The 16,091-nt window shown below is 37.6% G+C and overlaps 1 protein-coding gene across 2 annotated transcripts in view; it reads right to left on the reverse strand.

The window, feature by feature from the left end:
* Positions 1–16,091, reverse strand: part of PREX2 (phosphatidylinositol-3,4,5-trisphosphate dependent Rac exchange factor 2) — a 304,965-nt gene that overhangs the window by 95,907 nt on the left and 192,967 nt on the right. For both annotated transcript variants that reach the window (XM_010371608.2, XM_030938189.1), the window contains exon 34: positions 8,467–8,610. In XM_010371608.2, the coding sequence (XP_010369910.1) occupies positions 8,467–8,610 (144 nt within the window). The remainder of the gene's footprint in view (positions 1–8,466; positions 8,611–16,091) is intronic.

The following is a 16,091-nucleotide window of genomic DNA, read 5'->3' on the forward strand; positions in this document are numbered from 1 at the left end:
GTTAATTAATATCTGAAATTCTCAGGTTCTGCATTTTCGACTTGCAAAATAAAAGTACCTACCAGTTATTGTTAATGAGAAAGAATTTAGTTAAATAATAGTATTAAGACAGCTCATGGGTATTCTTACTTATTGAATGAGTTTTATTTACTAGGTAACATGCCAAATGCTGTACGGGTACTACCTAATTCAATTCCAATGAGATACTGATTATGCAGAGTGTGCTTAGCCAAACATAAAGTTTGTGGGACTAAGAGAAGGGTCCATGCAAAAACACTTTGATTTGTGACTTAAAACCAGAAAAACTGGAAGGAGAACAGTGGGATGGCATAGCAATGGAACTGTGAGGGTAAGGGAGGAGACCACCCCTCATATTGTCTTATGCCCAATTTCTGCCTCCAAAGAAAGAAGAAGTAAAAACTAAAAGGCAGAAGTGAAATCCACAGGCAGACAGCCCAGTGCCACACCCTGGGCCTGGTAGTTAAAGATCGACCCCTGACCTAATTGGTTTTGTTATCTATAGATTACAGACATTGTATAGAAATGCACTGTGAAAATCCCTCGTTTAGTTCCGATCTAATTACGGGTGCATGCAGCCCCCAGTCACGTACCCACTGCTTGCTCAATCATGACCCTCTCACACGCACCCCCTTAGAGTTGTGAGCCCTTAAAAGGGACAGGAATTGCTCTGTCTCAAGAGCTCAGCTCCTGAGACAGAAGTCTTGCCGATGCCCCTGGCCGAATAAACCCCTTCCTTCTTTAACTCGGTTTCTGAGGAGTTTTGTCTGCCACTCGTCCTGCTACAAGGGGAGAGGGCTGGGAACTAATTTTTATAAAGATCTTGATGGTTCAACTTTGGCCAGAATGGCCAGTCCTGTCCCAAATTTTATATAAGAACAAGTATATAAACATAATTTAATATAATTTTAATGAATAGTTCTATAATTTCATAAATGTGAAGATGGAAAATGTTATTCCAAATTAACAAGTCAGTTAAAATTCACAATCACGTAAAATTTTTTAAAAACTGGCAAAGTGCCTAACAATTTTGCCAAGAGTCTTAGTAAGAATTCTGTGTCACATGTATAGAGTTGTGGGGAATGAACAAAAAAAGATGAGTTTTATATTTAAAAACTAAAATTTGTATGACAGAGAAGAGGAAAGATGACAACATTCCCTATTTTAGCTAAATAACTTGTTTATTTATTGTTATGAAAAACCCAGAACAACATTCTACCAAATTAAATAACATGTTAATTTCAAACATGTTAAATTTGGCATTTCCTTGTCTAGTTTCCTTAGTTCTCATCCATAAAATGATATATTTCTCAAAAGCAGTATCAACGTACTTGGTTGAATATTTAGTTTATTTACTTCTACTACTTTTCAAGCAAAGGAAGAAAAACATTCCATTAAATTTAGGTAGTCAGCAAAAAAGGAAAACCTAATGAATGCTAGAGAAAATTAAAGATTAAATTATTCTTAGACTGAAGCAAGCTACATTTCCACTCACTCAAAATACCTTTCAAGGCTTTCCCAAGAAAGGGATTAATCGGGAAAAACATAGAATCTCTGAAGAATAATTTTAAGAATACTGTCAGTCTGCTAATACTCCGTTTTGATAGCACACTTTTTTGGTTAAATAAGACATGGCACATGCACTGCTAGAATTCCCCAGAAATGGTCACCATGGGTCATAATTCCTCAGAATTGGTCCCAGTTATTGGGAGAGAAGCAAGATTTGTTGATCCCATTATGACAAATATGTGAGAATGGCCGTGTGATATATAATAATGTTTTGTGATTCTAAATGTCTCAAAATGGAGTCATTTATGACAAGTCACTCAGCCCACAGTGAAACTGCTGACTCTTCAAAGTGATAAGCATATGTATGGTGGACTGAGGTGATAAGATGACACCTGCCACGGCCAGGCACCTCAGAGACCCCACAAGAAAGTGAAGCCAAAGGCAGCTGAGATAATGACTGTGGACACACTCTTGTGGAGAGCCATAAAAACAGCAAGAAACTGACAATGGTTGAGATGCCTGCAGAAGCTTTGCCAGGAGAACTCTGAGGCCTCCTCGCACTAGAAGCTCTGCCAGGAGACGAGCAGGGATCCCCATTCCCTTGCTGGTCAGTGTTTCCAGTAAAATCCAGGCCTTCCTTGTGCCTCAGTTAGCCTGCGGGCTTCCTGAGCTACTCACCATGGTTTGTTACCCCCATTTTACGTCTGTCTGTGTGTACTGAATATGTTTGCATGATTGTTGGTATGTGAAAACCTTGCGATAAACCATGAATTTGAAAGCATTTAATTGGCCATTGAGTCATCGTGAAACCTCCCATCCTCCTCCAATAGGAGTTGGCACAACTAGGCTGATTGGAACTCTGCTGTCTGAAGAGAGGTGGGTTTACACCTTCACACACACTCCTAACATTCTGGAAATCTCCATCCTGGAAACTATTTCTTCTTTTGCAAAAAATCTATATTGTTTCAATTATAAATCCTGTGTAAAACTCAAAGGGAAAACTAAAAGATTTAATCTTTTTTTTTTTTTTCTTTTTGAGACGGAGTCTTACTCCGTCACCCAGGCTGGAGTGCAGTGGCGCAATCTCCGCTCACTGCAAGCTCTGCCTCCGGGTTCATGCCATTCTCCTGCCTCAGCTTCTGGAATACCCGGGACTACAGGCACCGGCCACCATGCCCAGCTAACTTATTTTTGTATTTTTAGTAGAGATGGGGTTTCACCGTGTTAGCCAGGATGGCTACGATCTCCTGACCTCGTGATCCACCCGCCTCAGCCTCCCAAAGTGCTGGGATTACAGATGTGAGCCACCGCGCCTGGCCAAGATTACCTTTTAAAGAGCCTTAAGGATAGTTTAGGAGAAAAAAAAAAAATGAATAAAGGGCACTTAGAAAATGACAATGTTTATAAGAAACGTTCCCTTTCATTTAAAAGAGAAAGCACTCAAGTTTCTATGTGATTTTTATTATTCTCGGAGCAAAGAAAGATAACTTGTAAAGAGGTAAGACTTAGGGGTAGTTGGTTTGGGTGGCAGCTTTTTTTTTTTCATAGGAGGTAATAAAACGAGAATACTGAAGAGCATGCTGGCAGAGACAAGACCAGCATCACATATCCTATTTGGTTTAAGGCAAACTACCATCAGGAGGCCCAGGAAATAGGTATTTAACAACACTTTACAAGGAAGAGATGCTATACCTCAGGACACTGTATCTTCACTACACATATTCAAAGACCTGTATATGATGCCACATTCCTGAGAGGTAGAATACCTGGGTCCAGGAACCAAGGGTGAAAGCAGAAATGACCGTGCTTAACATCTGTCGAGGGTTGAATGTGCCCACAAAAAGATATGACAAAGCCCTAACCCCTTGGCGCCTACAAATGTGGCCTTATTTTTGGTTTGTTTGTTTGTTTTGAGATAGGGTCCCACTCTGTTGCCCAGGCTGGTGTGCAGTAGTGCTATTCACTACAGCCTCGGCCTCTTAGACTCAAGCCATCCTTCCACCTCAGTCTCCCAAATAGGTAGGACTACAGGTGTGTGCCACCAGCATCAGCTAATATTTTTTTTAAGAGGTGAAGTCTCAATATGTTGCCCAGGCTGGTCTCAAGTTCCTGGGCTCAAGATATCCTTCCATCTTGGCCCCAGAAAGTTCTGGGATTTCTGAGCTATCACATTCAGCCTTGACCTTATTTTGAAATAGGGTTTTTGCAGATGTAGCCAAATTAAAATGAGGTCCTACTGAATTATGATAGGCCCAAATCCAATGATTGGTGCCTCTATAAGAGGAGGGCAATCAGTATATAGAAACACAGAGAGAGACACACACAGAGGGAAGAAGACCGTGTGAGGATAGGGGCAGAGATTGGAGTTATGCTGCCACAAACCAAGGAATGCCAAGGACTGCTGGCAGACACCAAAGGCCAAAAGAGGAAGGAGGAAGCATGGCCTGACAACATCCTGATTTCCAACTTCTGACCTTCAGAACTGTGGCAGAATACATTTCTATTGTTTTAAGCCACCCAGCTTGTGGTAACTTGCTAGGGTAGCACTGGGAAACAAACACTTCATTTCCAATGACTCACTTGGGAAATGTGAGCTTCCAATCCCTGAAACACTCGGTCTGTGGGTTTCCAAGGCACCCACAGCCAAGAAGATCAATCGCCACCTCGGCAAAGCTGCTCCAGCCTAATCATCAGAAGCAGGTGGCACTATTGTTACACAATGGGAGCCAGAAGAAATATGTATGGCACCCAGGTATCTACTGGGGTCCCTCTTAGTACTTCCTTGCACAAATTTGATGATACCTGGACAACTGCAGCAATCCTGGTCTGAGAAGGTAGAGTAATCAGAGGATCAAGCCCCTTAGGGATGAAGGTATTGGTCATGCCACAGATTAGCCACAGAGACCAGCAGAGGTTCAGACAGAGGGTGAGGCTAATCTACAATGGATAGCAGAAGAGGGAAAATGAGACTCTGTGGCAGCTGCAGACAAGCTGGGGCTGCAAGGGCTATAGCTAATCCTTTTAATTTTTCTCTCCTAAATTATCCCCTCCCCCATCCAGAAAGGAGGTCCACGGGAGTCCTGGAAAAGCCTCTCCCAGTCCCTACACAAAGACATGGGTCTGATGGGTGCAAAGCATGGACTACAGAGGATGCTGAAAGAGTCATTGGCTCGGATCCTCTCTCAGAAATGATGGGCTCATTGCCCGGCTACTGTGATTGCTGCAGAAGACATCTCGCAGCTGTTCACTCTCCAGCCTTTGCTAGAGAAAACTATTCCACCAGGATCATACCTCCTCCTAAGGGCAGCCTGCATCCTGATGACCTAACAATGCAGAAATATTTTACATTGTTCCTGGCACCCTTGCTTCAGCTTCCCAGAATCTAGACATGCTGAACATTTGTAAGATGAATTAGTCTAATTAAATAAAGATTAGCTGGATAATTGTACAGTGTTTCATAATCCACACAGACCTAGAGTGGTTTCTCAGTTTTGGTGGACTCAAGAATCACCTGGAAAGCTTCTAAAATATCCTGGTATTTGGGCTCCACTTCTCAGAGATTCTGCCTTAAATGATTTTGCATGGGGCTGAGCCTGAGTATTCTCTAAAACCTTTCCAAGATCGTTAATGTGCAGCTAAGTACTGAAAACCACTGACAGATCAGGAAAATTAGTCAGTGGGGAGCGTGTAGAGAAGTGACCCTGAATATCCTCTTTGTACTCCCATTTTCTGCCAACTTATAGTTGCTTGCTTTATCTCATCAAGGGCTGAGGGATCCCAACAGCTTTCCCTGTCGTGTAGGAAGCACTTAGGAATACCAGCCAGAAGATTGCTTTAGTGTGACTGGCACATTCTAGCAGTTTGGTTGGTTATGCTTTGCACTTACTTTCCTGTCCAGCTGTTTCTGTGTTCCTTACCTTGAAAATCTGTATCACTTTTGTCTGCCTAGGTTCCTGTTCTTCTGCAGTTCTTGCCTTCAGCAATACACATTGGCCTCCAACCCTGCTCACCTCCAACCCTGAAATTCCTGATCTAATAGCTGGTCCCATCTTTGCAGGATGCCCCGTCAACTACTGTGCCCTCCTTTTCCCAGTGCTCCATGGAGGCAAGCAAAATGAAAAAGGGGTGACACGTTTGCTTCCTTTTCTACTATAAGTATATGGTACCACAGACAACTTTAGGAGGGTTGACTTTAGTAAATTTCCTAGGAAAATTTCAAATTCATCCATTTCTTCCATTTTTTTATTTGCTAGCAAAGAGTCATGTATATACAAAACTAAAATGCTTTAAATAAACTTTCATTCCAGGAAGAGATGACATTTGGAATCTCTTTCATTTACCACTGCTTTCAATTACCAGATGGTAATCTCTATTCAAACTCGGTCTGATTTTCCTGTACTTCTCTCAATCTGATGAATACTAAGCTACTAATGATTCCTCATGGGAGTTTTATAAAGGCAGAAGAACTTCTGCACCCCCCTTAAATAAACAACCTTATTACTGACAGATTTTTAGTGGCACAGAACGTTTCCCATCTTGTTTACCTATCTGTGACCTCAACTGCAGAAGTATTTCTACTGTTGCTTATTCAAATCATTTTTCACATTTTGCTGCTGTGAGCATACCAAAACCTAATGTTTGCTATAGCTTTTCTTTAAATTACATTTTAAAAGCTATAGTATATGCACTGAAATAATACATATTTAGGGATTATTTTTAAATCGGCTTTTGCCAAAGTTATAAAATAGAGGTTGCTTGCAAAATAATTTTTTGTCTGTGTGTACATTTGCTGTTGGATATGATTATTCAGCTATTTATGGCTGATGTGTCACAGATGCAATAATTTTTTTTAAAGATGCTTATTGCCATCTGTCATCTCTGTAATAATTTCAAAGACAAAATTTTGAAGAAGAGAGAAATAAAGGAAAAGAAATGGAGAGTCTTTAACAATTGTTAAGTCCTGGCTAAACTCTGTAAAAGTTAACATTCTAGACCAACGTCCGTCCCTATCTTCTCAAACTGTCTATCCCTGTAATGGCTATTTATTTATTAAAGCAGAGTTTCACCCTGTTGCCCAGGCTGGAGTGCAGTGGCACGATCTTGGCTCACTGCAACTTCTGCCTCCCAGGTTCAAGCAATTCTTGTGCCTCAGCCTCCCGAGTAGCTGGGATTACAGGCACATACCAACACACCTCGCTAATTTTTGTATTTTTAGTAGACACAGGTTTCCACCATGTTGCCTGGGCTGATCTCGAACTCCTGACCTCAGGTGATCCGCCTGCCTCAGCCTCCCAAAGTGCTAGGATTATATGCGTGAGCCACTGCAACTAGCCCAACATATTTTAGATTAAATTATTCTTCTAACTTGTCTCCAAAGGTCCATTTTTGCCCATTGCTTCTTTTATTCTTCTTCCTTTTCATTACAGAATCTTGGATTACCTACACTGACCCTGTCTATAAATCACAGTCCTCCAAAGAGAAATGAAAATACCTTCTAATAACTCCTAAAATCATCTCTTCACTGCAATCTTCATCTGTTAAAATGTATTTCCTGCCAAGTATGTTTGAGGTACTCACGGTTTTTAAACTATGGTAATTGAATTCAAGGTTTTAAAATAATACGCACGTGGTATGTATTAGTCCGTTTTCACGCTGCTGATAAAGACATATCCAAGACTGGGCAATTTACAAAAGAAAGGGGTCTAATGAACTTACACTTCCACATGGCTGGGGAGGCCTCACAATCATAGTGGAAGGTGAAAGGCAAGTCTCACATGGTGGCAGAAAAGAGAAGAGGGCTTGTGCACAGAAACTTTCATTTTTAAAGTCATCAGATCTCATGAGACTTACTCACTATCACGAGAACAGCAGAGGAGAGACCCACCCTCATTATTCAATTACCTCCCACCAGGTCCCTCCCACAACACATGGGAATTCAAGATGAGATCTGGGTGGGGACACAGCCAAACCATATCATGGTATAATACAAAATTTTCATTTAGTAGTGAATTTAGATTTCATATGCCTGTCCATTCTTTAGTTATATAGATAGATGGATTTTATTCCCTCTACTCTTCTCATTTTTTATTAGAGCATTGAAATTCCACAGCAAAACCAATGTAGTTCTTGAAAACTCAAAAGAAGAAAAAAATAAAATTCACTATGGTATCATTCAGAGAAACTGATAAAATCTTGTGATGCGACACACATTTTTTTTTAGAATGTGGAGGGAAATAATAGACTAGAGGACACTCCACAACAATCAAGACTTCTGATCTTTTTAAGGTAGCATTTTATGACCCCAAAATAAGAAAGATTCCAGACCTTCCCTCAGAAACACAGTTCACTACAAGAATTTTCTTGCTCATGCTACCCTTGATTTATTCTACTGCAGATGTTGATAGTCACTCTTAGGAAAAACAAAATGACAAAGGAATATATATTTTCTGACCAAAAAGAAAAATTGACATAAAGAATTTTAAAAGCATCAATTTAACCACCCAATGATACTGAAAACATTTAACATACATATATGCAGGCATAGATATACATGTGTGATATAATTGAGATTAAAGTATAAATTCTGTTTAATAATCTGTATGCATATATTAACTTTTTCTATCTCATAAACTATTTCAGTCATAAAACTGTAATGACTTTAACATAATTTAACTTACTTAAGCAGTTTATTTAACCCAAATTATTTTATCTTTATTTACACCACTCATGTCTTATTTCTCAATTATAAATAATGCTGCAAATGTATTTGATATTTAAATCATACATTATTTCCTTAATAAACATTCCCAGAAGCAAATACATTAGCTAAATATTTTCAAATTAATTTTAAAATCCCGACTGTCAAAATCACATTTATAAAAACATTAATAAAGGTAAAATAATTTAAGTGTAGCACCCATCAAAAGAAAAACAGTTTACCTTGTGCAAAAAGAACAGGATGAATTTTAAACCCTCCTCCATTTTTCAACCGTTGAGGAAGTTGTTCAAAATGATAACTATCAACGTAGAAGTAAACTTTCAGAGCTTGCCGACTTCCTTCTGCTTGATATGTAAGAGGAACATCTGAAATGATATTTAATAGTATATTACTTCCTAAAATAAAGATATGCTAGATGGTACTTTTGTTAACCTTCAAAAAGAATCCTGAGAATTACTCGACACCAGTGTATTAAACATGATCATGTTTATCAAGTTGGGATTCAACATACAGTGCTATTCAATGAAAGAGTATTAAATCAGTTCTCATTAGCTAAAGCAATGGATTTGATACCATATTATAAAAATTCCATAATAGGAAACTTTGTTACACTTTGACATATCAGATGTCTCACTTAACTAAATGAGGTGTTTAGCTATACACGGTTTGGATTCAAAATCTCCCCGGGCAGCTGCTTCATTCACATTTTAGTCAGAATGAGTCCTTGGGGTATACTTCTTAAGTAGTGTGCAACAAATTGAGTACATAGCAACCACTCTCAAAATTAGTATGGGTTCTGCAAGCTCTATTCCCTGAGCACCAGATCGGATATATATTATACTTTGTTGATACCCCACAGTCATTAAAAATTGTCCCAAGTCTTGTAGCTATTTTCAAAGATCCTAAATTTAATTACTTAAAAAAAAAAATCAACTTGAAAACTAAATTTCAATAGGAGTATTTCACAATGCTATCATAAATCCTCTCCATTTTATGATACTTATCCATTACAAGTATTTCTGTCTCATTAGAAAAGAATGTAAAATCATCCTAAAAGGCTGAATAGTCACAATAACCAGTTAAAAATTAATGACAAACAAATGGAATTGGCATTTAATACATGTTCCTCACCCAGTATTTATAACTTCTAACTCGCTTCTTGAAATAAAACTGTATATAAAAGTAGAGTTCAAGGTTAAATGTCATCTATGATCACAGATTCCAGGCTCCTTATTAAATTTATTTAATTCTGCATATCAATATGGGAAACATTTCATTAACATCTATTTATCTCCTTTATGCCATATAAAGTACTTATTTTATTTTTGTTTTTTTTTTTTTTTTAAATGAAGACATGAAGCATTTGATTTAGGAAAGAGAATCAACAGGTTTCTCACCCAAAGGGTTGAAAATTAATAGCATTTTAAGAATTGGGAAAATCCTTTTTTTCTGGTTTCTAAAATAAAGACTAAAAGAACCATGGACACTAAAGAAAATACAGATTTATAGCTACTAAGTATCTGTATCCTCTAGTTCCCCTTTTCACACACTGTCTCGCATATATCTTTTAATTTGTGTTAAATTCCATACCCTTCATCTTTGGCATCAATATAGGCAACCTCTATGCTAACAAATGGATAATGTTATTGAAAGAAAAATAGTGATAATGATACAACAGTTGGAGTTTCATATTATAAAACATAGAATAAATAAAGATGTTATATTAGGAATCAAAGAACTAAAACTTAGTGAAAATTATAAAGTATATTAATTTAAAGTGAAGTTTAAACTAGGAGCACCAAAACTCCTGGGCTCAAGTGATCCTCCAGCCTTGGCCTCCCAAAGTGCTGAGATTACAGGCATGAGCCACCACACCCAGCCCATTACCAATCCTTTCAACATCATACTGGAAGTCCTCGCTATTGCAATAAAACAAAACAAGGAAAAAGAAACTATAAAGATTGGGAAAGAAAAACATCAACAAAAAAATGCTCCTGGAAATAATAAGCAATTATAGCCAGGTTACAGAATACAGGTTAATATAAAAAAGTCAATTCCTTTCTTATATAACATCAGTGAACAAGCCGAATTTGAAATTAACAACATAATACCATTTACATTAGCACCTCCCCAAAATAAAATACTTAAGTGTAACTCTAATAAAACATGTACAAGAGCTATATAAGGAAAATTACAAAACTGATGAAAAAATTTTAAGAACTCAGTAAATAGAAAGACATTTTATGTTCATGGATAGGAAGACTCACTATTGTCAAGGTGTCATTTCTTCCCAGCTTGATCCACAATATCAGTGAAACACCAAGTAAAATCCCAACAGGTTATTTCTTAGATATTGACAAACTAATTCTAAAGTTTATATGGAAAGGTAAGAGACACAAAATAGCCAACATAATATAGAAAAAGAAGAACAAAGTTGGAAGACTGACACTCCCTTAGTTTAAGATTTACTATGAAACTACAGTAATCAAGGCAGTATGGTATTGACCAAAGAGCAGACAAATAGATCAATGTAATAGAACAGAGAGGTCAGAAATAGTCCAACACATATATAGTCAACTGATCTTTGATAAAGGAGCAAAGACAATACAATGGAGCAAAGATAGTCTTTTCAACAGATGTTTCTGGAAGAACTGGACATCTACATGCAAAAACATAAATCTAGACACTCACCTTACATCCTCCACAAAAATTAACCCAAAATGAACTATAGACTTAAATATGAAATGCAAAACTATATAATTCCTGCCAAATTTCATAAGAGGAAACCTAGATGACCTTCAATATATTGACGACTTTTAGAAAGAACATCAAAGGCACAATCCATGAAAGAAATAATAGGTAAGTGAGATCCCATCAAATGTAAAACTTCTGTTCTGCAAAAGACAATGTCAAGAGAATGAGAAAACAAGCAACAGACTGGGAGAAAATATTTGCAAAAGACACATCTGATAAAAAAAACTGTCATCCAAAATACACAGATAACTCTTCAAACCCAACAATAAGAAAACAAACAACCCAAGTGTATTAATCCATTCTTTCATTGCTATAAAAGTGTCCAAGAGTGAGTAATTTATAGAGAAAATAGGTTTAATTGGTTCACGGTTCTACAGGCTGTACAGGAAGCAAGATGCTCACATCTGCTCAGCTTCTGAGGAGGTCTCAGGAAACTTATAACCTTGGCAGTAGATGAAAGGGGTAGCAGGCACATCATATGGCAAGAGCAAGAGACCAAGCGGAGAGGTGCTACACATTTTTAAACAACCAGATCTCATGAGAACTCATTATCATGAAGACAGTACCAAGGGGAAGGCACAACATCATTCATGAGAAATCCACCCCCATGATCCAATCACCTCCACCAGGCCCCACCTCCAACACTGGGGATTACAATTAAGCATGGGATTTGGGTAAGGACACACATCCAAACTACATCACCAATTTTTAAAATGGGCTAAAGACCTCAACAGACAACTCTTTCAAGAAGATAGAGAGATGGCAAATAATCATATGAAATGATGCTCTATATCATTTGTTATCAGGGAAATGCAAATTAAAACAGTACTGAGCTACCAATATACACTCATAGAGGGGACAAAATCCAGAACACTGACACCACCAAATGCTGGAAAGGAAGTGGAGCGATAGGAGCACTCATTCATCACTGGAGGGAAAAGTGCAGATTTTCCACAAAATAAATATCATTATAGAAAATTTAATCCATTACCTAGTTTAGTCCTCTCTCACTAATTAAATAATATGATATGGGGAGTACCTTGTATTTTCCTTATCACTAAAGTGATTACATTGCCCATTTATGTCTTTGTATTTCTCACCAGACTCCATGCGCATAGCAACTCTGGAAAACAGTCTGGCACTTTCTTGCCAAACTAAGACGCTCTTAACATACGATCCAGGAATCATGGTCCTTGGTATCTATCCAAAAGAGCTGAAAACTTACATCCACATAAAAACCTGCACGTGTGCCTATAGCCACTCTTCATAATTGCCAAAACTTAAAAGCAACCAAGATGTCCTTTGAATGGGTAAACTGTGGTACATCCAGCCAATGGAATCTTCTTCTGTGCTAAAAAGAGATGAGCTATCAAGCCATGAAAAAACATGAAGGAAGCTTAGATGCATATTGTAAGTGAGAGAAGACAATCTGAAAGGCTACATACTGTATGATCCCAACTATATGATGTTCTAAAAAAGGCAAAACTACGGAGAAAGTGAAGAAAATCAGTGGATGCCAGGGGTTGGGTGCAGAGTGGGAGGGAGGAGGAATGAATAGGGATTTTAGGGCAGTAAAAATACTCTTTATGATACTATAATGGTGGATACATGTCAGCACACATTTGTCCAGATTCAGAGAATGTACAGCTCCAAGAGTGAATCCTAATGTAAGCTATGAACTTTGAGTGATTACGATATAGGTTCATTGATTTTAAGAAATGTACTTCTATAGTGAGGGCTATTGATAGCTGGGGAGGCTGTGCATGTGTAGGGACAGGGGTATGGAAAATCTCTGTACCTTCCTCTCAATTTTGCTGTGAATCTAAAACTACTCTAAAAATATAAAGGCTTTTTAAAAAGTGCATAATACTAATGTGGAGTTGAAAATTTTTTATTTGTGGAAATTTATTAGCTATAAAATACAAACTTGATAATTAGGACTATATAATATTTAAATGCTTCAAAACCAATATTGCAAGAGGAAAAGGTCTCTGGTAGTATCCTATAGAGGGATTCGTCCCACAAAGGAGTTTCAACAGTGCCATCCCCATCTCATCTCTGTAAACATAGCCTCTAATCATTGAATGGGCCCATGAGTTTCAAAATAAGTCTTCGACTAAGAAGCTGTTAGTTCCCTCTGCCTGGGTTGTTCTTCCCTGACTTTCTGCAGAGTTGGGTCTTTCTTATCCTTCAGATCTCAGCTTAAAAGCTACTTCTGCAGAGAATCCTCCACCAGTCACCCCTTGAAGGGCTGCCTCACCTTTTTGCTTTATGCATCTGCTTATTTCCTTCATAGGATTTATCACAGTTTTATCTTTATATTGATTTCTTGTTGATTGCTGATTATTCATTCCTCATTCATTATTGATTCCTAATTCCTTATTCCCAACTAGGCCGTCAGTTCCATGAAGATGGGAACCATGCCTGTCTCATCCATGATGGCATCCACACCTCCAAGCACAATGCCTGGCCCATATAAGGATAGTGGGACTCAAACATATTCATTTTCCTAATAATGAGCTACTATAAAATTACCCGTATCACTGTTGAAAAGAAGACCTGCTGTCATTACATTATCCTCCTCAACTGATGCAGATTTTCCACAAAATAAATTTAATTATAGACAAACTTACCATTTAGCTAGTTTATTATTCCTTCACTGATTTGTGTAATAAGACATGAGAAGCACCTTGTATTTTCCTTATTACCAAAGTGGTCAAATTGCCCTTTTACTTCTTTGTATCTCTCATTAGCGTCTAAGCTCCATGCCAAAAAAGCCTTGTTTCATTGGCACACCATGATATCCCTAGAACCTAGTTCAGTAGTTAACATGTTATATATATTTAATAATTATTTCTTCAATGAAAATGAACTGTTTTTAATCAAGACATTTGAGTTCTACTTGCTTGGCATGCCATAATTCTTCAGAATCTCATTATTCTTTCCATGCAAAAGTGAAGTTATAGGTGATGCTATAAATATAGCTTTTGAGAAGAATGCAAAGTAATAAAGTAAGAAGGGTGGATTCAAATACTTACTGAATACTAGCATAGCCATATATAATGCTAGAGTCTTTCAAATACATTATCTTATTTAAGTCCCTCAACCCTGTGAGTTAGGGAAAGCTACAGTTCTCATGCTTAAAGATAAGAATGGAGCCAAGATTTGGACTTGGATTTCTTGACTTCAAAGCCAGTGGTATCTTTACACTTTCATGCTTCCCCACTCTCTATACCTAGTCCTCCCTCAAAGGCATGCAGTCAACTAGTCTCCATCCCAGTGATATGGAATTAATTAGTGAATCTGACTTCTCTGCATCTAAGTAACAGGAAGATCAAACTACATGCAATGCATAATAAAACTTCATTTCCTTACACCACTTAAATAAGATGTGATAACCATTGATTACAGAATAATTTTCTTATTTCCTGCATCAACTTAAAATAAGAATTATATTCCTATGTTCACTCTTTTTAGTGTTCAATAGTGCAGCATTGGAACCAGCCCCTCACTAGAGAACTATTTTCAGAAGTTGAGGTTACACTTTGAAGAGATACATTAAAATGTATTGCCAAATATATTCAGAATGCCTGTATCTGTTACAGTGACATCTACATTTACATACTATTACTACTTACATGGGCTCAATTATTTTTTATATTTAATATGTGTTTCAAAGTTAAATCTTTCACAGTAGATACTCAATAAGCAAGTATTTTATCAAGCTTATGATATTGGTTCTTCTTCTTGTTCAACAGACCATTTGCCAATAATGTCATAGAACCATGGAAAACAGTACCCCTGTGAACTTATAGTTCCTCAGGCAAAACTTTAAACAACATATTGGGTTATATCATGAAAATAGAGTTCTCTCTGCCTGCAGCAAAACTATGCCCACATTATTCAAGTAAATGAAAATATACCCTATTCTATACATATCCACAGAAAACCACACAATTGGCTCAAATAATATTATCCTTATCAAATAATACCTTCTGTCAGAAAAATCCTTGAATAAATACAACCTAAATTTCTAACTTTGTACTTCTTGTTCTCTTCCTCATTCATCAGAGGAAATGAAACTTTAATAATATTCTGTTCTCTCTATTTTCATAAATTAAACAGCATTGACATTGCTTTATTTTTAAATAATCTCCACAGCTACCCTCCAGGCCAAGTCACCATCTTCTCCCACCTGGGTCATTCAGTAGCCGTCTAAGTGATCACTCGGCTTCTGCCCTTGGTCCCAGAGTAGTCTATTTAACACAGCAGTCAGAGACAGCCTTTTAATACGCAAGTCACATCCCATAATTCATCTGTTCAATGGCATGGTTAGGAAGCAAAGCTTTTTCAACAGCTGGCAAGCTCTGCATAGTCTGGCCTCCTTGCTGTTTCCAACTCTTTTTCTGTTCCCCTCACTCGCTCCACTCCACCTATGTAGGCCAACTTCCTATCCTGAGAGCATGCCATGTCTGCTTCCAGCCTCAGAGTCCAGTGAGCCTGGGACACTGCTCCTCCGACACCTCCACAACTCCCTCCCTCAACCTCTTTAGGGTTCTGCTCTCCTTTTAGGTAAAGATTCCTCCCTACCCCATTCATTATCTGCAACCTTTCACCTGCCCCTTCATTGGTATCTTTTGCTCTCTTTTGTTTCCCTATATATCTTTCACATAATTGCCTTCTAATTTATTATAAAATAATTTTGCCTATTATTTATCTCTCCTCACCTTAACTTAATCCCCATGAGAGACATCTATCTGTTTAGTTCTCTACTGAATCCAACACCAAAAATAGTCTTGGCAAGAAGCAGGCATTTAAGGAGCTTTTGATACATGAATAAATGAACGATTACCATCTTAAGTCAGATCATGAATCAAATGAAAATGTATGGAGTCCTTATTTATTGTACTAGACATTAGGAATGTGAGAAATAAAACCTGAAGAAGCTTACACGTTCTGGCCTAATACATAGGATACTCGTACTTCTGAAAAAACAAGAGACATATAAAAATAATAACAAACTACTGAAGATTTATTAGACTAATCGATATATTTTAACTATATTTATGGGAATGTGGAAATAGTAGATAAT

Source organism: Rhinopithecus roxellana, chromosome 9 (genome assembly GCF_007565055.1).
Source record: "Rhinopithecus roxellana isolate Shanxi Qingling chromosome 9, ASM756505v1, whole genome shotgun sequence".
NCBI classification, from domain to species: Eukaryota; Metazoa; Chordata; class Mammalia; order Primates; family Cercopithecidae; genus Rhinopithecus; species Rhinopithecus roxellana.